This window comes from Camelina sativa, chromosome 9 (genome assembly GCF_030686135.1).
Source record: "Camelina sativa cultivar CO46 ecotype springtype chromosome 9, ASM3068613v1".
Taxonomy (NCBI): Eukaryota; Viridiplantae; Streptophyta; class Magnoliopsida; order Brassicales; family Brassicaceae; genus Camelina; species Camelina sativa.
The window spans coordinates 604296-608852 of record NC_141888.1 but is presented as its reverse complement, the minus strand read 5'-3'; the positions used below and the strand labels follow the sequence as shown (position 1 = coordinate 608852).

Here is a 4557-nt window from a genome sequence, read left to right as displayed (position 1 = left end):
TTATAGGATATGAAATAAGTATGAAAGAGCAAATACGATATATGATTGTCATAATCACCAAATTCGGATATACTAATCTAATCGTGGACAACCAAATAATTAAGCAGTCAGTTAAATAAAGGAACGTGTGTGATCTCTAATCCAGTACTGCTTAATTATTATATGCAAATTAAAAATATATATATATGACTCATGCAAATGACCAAGAATGCACCACAAAAGGTATAGACCGGTCAAGTATGTTAATCTCATAATTCCTATTTTTAAAAAAACGAAGAATACACGTAGCATTGTTAACTTAATTTCATATACTTCTCTTGTCATCAGATTTATAATGTTTGAATTGTTGGATCTAACAAGAAAACATAGTTATAACACGAAGATTGACTTAAAAACCGTATATAGATGGATACGTTACATGCATGTTTTCCGAGGTTAACTAGCCGATGAACATTATACGTATCTTATGTTGTCTCTTACTAAATGCTTAGTCTCTAAACCGTACAAAAATTCAACAAACCCTAAATTAATGTATAGTAATTATGATTATTGAATATGCGTTTCTATCTCAATAATTTTTTCACCAGTTATATTCTAGTCTCCCATATAGTCCCATTTACAACAAACATCATCATCTAACGAGAGATAAATAAATAAAATGCGAAAAAAAAACGTAAAATAAATAAATAAAAAGTAACGAGAGATGAGCATAATGGAAATGTGGGAGGCGTATAGAATAAGAAGAGTTCATCTGAGGAGGGTCTCAATCATTTTCATAAGCTCAATACTTGGACCGACTCAGGTTTTTACGGAATAAAGAGAGAATCGATCATAAATTTTTTTTTTTTTTTTTTGTGATCAAACTTTATCGATTAATTATTAAATGAAAGTGTAATTAAATGAAAATGTTGAACAAAAGAGAAAGAAAAAACATGCTGGTTAGTCTCCCACACCGAGTCAGTCAGCATTTATTTAATCACCCCAAAACCATTTTGATTCAATTGTTTGACACGTGTTATTCATCCTACAACTCTATTCATAATTTCTTTGACCAATAGATCTTTTAGTCAATACACCTCCCCTCTCTTCTACTATTCATTATTTATTCAATATGAGTAATATTTAGCTTTTAATTTTGTTTTCTTTATAAACTTCTCATAGGTTGATGAATGGATGGATACCCAAACGCATCTTATTACATTTGTTGTGTCTTTAAGGTCCTTTTTGTGATAAAACTACTATTTACGTACATAATGACAATGATATACGTACGCATATACAAATAGTACTATATGCCATATGGATCACGCATGCGTGCGTGTATGTATATACAAACAACATCACATGTAATATGTATATGTATATTTGTCTATGTGACTATGTGTATAAATATATAAAAGCATCGCCACGCTTCAAGTTTGTCTCTCTTTATATATTAAACTGAGTTTTCCTCTCTAACTTTACCTTTTTTTTCTTCCTCATCCTCTCTTGATCTCTCTCAAGAACCCTAATTAAAATTTAATCGATCAATGGAGATTTTACCGGAGAACTCTTCTAACTTGGATCTTACTATCTCCGTTCCTGGCTTCTCTTCCTCCCCTCCCTCCGGTAATTAAGCTTCTTACATACACACACATATAATTAAACACTATAATTATAATCTATTATTTTATTATATTGATCAAATGATATATATCTATGTAATTAGGCTTGTGTTTGGATTCTATGTTTCTTTTCGATGATGACCTGACTATATATTCTTTCGTTTGAATTACATGGAAACATCATGAGTTCTCTAAGCTCTTATATTGGCAAAAAAGAAAATTTTTTAAATATATATATAGAAGTAATGTTTATATCATCTTATTAATTTCTCTTTGGCCACAATATTTTCGTTTAATTTCTGTCGTTGTTGATATAGTAATTAATGGTATGAACACAATAAGTTTCAGATGAAGGAAGTGGCGGAGGGAGAGAACAGCTAAAGCTAGACATGAATCGATTGCCGTCGTCTGAAGACGGAGACGATGAAGAATTCAGTCACGATGGCTCTGCTCCTCCTCGAAAGAAACTCCGCCTAACCAGAGAACAGTCTCGTCTTCTTGAAGATAGCTTCAGACAGAATCATACCCTTAATCCCGTAACTAACTATTCACAATTTTACATATAATAATTACTTATGTTTTTTTTATAGCTTTGTTTTATTTTTATTTATAGTATAACTTTAGAACAAAAAGAATTGTAATGAATGTTTTTTTTTCTCGTAAAATGTAGAAACAAAAGGAAGCACTTGCTAAGCATTTGATGCTACGGCCAAGACAAATTGAAGTTTGGTTTCAAAACCGTAGAGCAAGGTACGTTTTTGTGTGTGGCCAACTTTTGTTTGTTTTTTTACATCATTGGTGAATAAATAAAATATCTGACTATATAATATATATGAGGTTAAATAATAAGCTGGTGGTTGATGATTAACGAGAGAGTTCACATAAGTGTTAAACGTTGACGGAATATAAAAATAAAGCAGAAAACAAAAAAATGAAATCTGAATCGGATTCGACCCACCCCGTTAACATATACTTATACAAGTCGTACCCTTAAATAATAAAAAGTTAACCTTGTCCTTTTCATAACATTATTATCTCAATTCCTCCATCAAATTTTTTTGGTTATTATATTGCTTTCCTTCTAGGTCCTTCTTAAATTCTCGAAGAGTCACCACTTGTAACATGGAATATATACAAGGAAAATGTCAATTCATTTGACCAAATCTTTTGAAGTCAAACAAGTTTACAGAAAGAAGCTAACAGCCACCCAATTAAACACACATATTAATCAAAAGTAATATACTAGTGTTGAAGTAGTTATATATATCAACATCACGTACATATGTGTTGTTGCATGGTTATTTTCACAAGTGACAACAGCATTTTGGAGCCGCCAATTGTGATATCCATTAACACGTTGTTTTTAAAAAAAAATGTGTGATGTAACTCGGAGCCAGTTTTGTTTTGAGAAAAACACTTTGGCTCCTGTACGTCAATACGTGTATTATATACATTAATAGTTTAATACATATACATATGTATTCACGTGTCGAGGTCTCACGAATGTTTCATACCATTAGTCGTTTTATTACAATATATTTTTTTTTTGGTAACGTATAGTTCTTTAATTAATTTCTGCATGGATCTGTTTGTTTCATGTGTATAACATATACTATTTGTTATACACATGAAACAATAATAGTATATGTTTTGATTGTGTATATACTATTATTGTGCATGGATCTGTTTGTTATATATGATTAGTCAATCTATAATTCGTTAGTCATTGTTACAAGACAAATTGATAAACTGGTTAAAAATTTTAAATATCTTTCTTTTGAACACAAAGAAAAATAATTTTATTTATTTAGATCCCACAATAATTGTGAACAGATGGGAAATGTGAATGGTGCAATAAATAAGAAGAGTTTCAACACTGGTCGTATTACTATTATGACGGTTTCCCAAAACATAGCTATAATCATAACCACAACCTTTTTACTAGTATAATAGAAGTACACTGTATTTTCTAGCCTCTTTTTTATTTTATCTTCAATTTCAGTTTATTTAATTTATAAATTCCGAGCAATTCAATCAATGTGTTTTCTTTTATTTTTCTGCCTCGTGTACTTACTTTCTCATCAATGCCCTTTGACTCATAATTCATTGGGCAGTTCATGCGTTTTCATTTTCCATGATTTTTATAAAATATAGTTGCATCGTCGACGAAGCATTTGATCTTTGTTTGGATGTCATCATATATTTACAAATCGTCTACGAGTTTAATTAATTATGTTAATATTCGCATAATAAATAACTAGTAACGTACTTTTTTTGGATTTGTTTGTTTTAATTAGGAGCAAATTAAAGCAAACCGAGATGGAATGCGAGTATCTTAAAAGGTGGTTTGGTTCACTAACGGAGCAAAACCACAGGCTCCATAGAGAAGTAGAAGAGCTTAGAGCCATGAAGGTAGGCCCACCCACAGTGAACTCCGCCTCCAGCCTCACTATGTGCCCTCGCTGCGAGCGAGTCACCACTCCAGCGAGCCCAGCTTCCATGGCGGTTCCGGCCAGGAAAAAGTTTCCGCCGCAAGAGCGTGACGATTGATATATGTATCTTAAATATTGGAGTATGGTTTAGGAGTCGACGAAAGTCACCCATTCAGCCCCAAAAATATTTGATGATCACATAATTTCGTGTATATAGTACTTAGAGATCTTGTGCTGCACATCAACTCTTTGTAAATATTATTATTTTTTTTTAAAAAATTAAAAATCCAATATCCTTAATTTGGAAATCGAAATAAGAAATAAAAACAAAAATCTATTTTAGTATTTTCAAACAGTTCATTACCACAAAATCCAATTGTTGAGATAGTGCTCTCAATTAAAAAAAAAAAACATTGAACTAATAATACGTAAACTCTATCTTCACTATTTCAGAAAGCAAAACGTAAACTGGAGAACAACATACGGCAATTTTATGAGTTTGATCACCAGTCACTGATTTC

At 31.3% G+C, this 4557-nt stretch overlaps 1 protein-coding gene across 1 annotated transcript; it reads left to right on the top strand.

Annotated features, from left to right (window-relative positions):
• The first annotated feature begins 1357 nt into the window (after positions 1–1357).
• On the top strand, positions 1358–4322 carry HB17 (homeobox-leucine zipper protein 17). Its single transcript, XM_087464272.1, has 4 exons — positions 1358–1608; positions 1953–2140; positions 2275–2354; positions 3902–4322. Exons 1-4 carry the CDS (start codon positions 1530–1532, stop codon positions 4152–4154), a joined length of 600 nt encoding a protein of 199 aa, XP_087320398.1. The 5' UTR covers positions 1358–1529; the 3' UTR covers positions 4155–4322.
• The last annotated feature ends 235 nt before the right edge of the window (positions 4323–4557 follow it).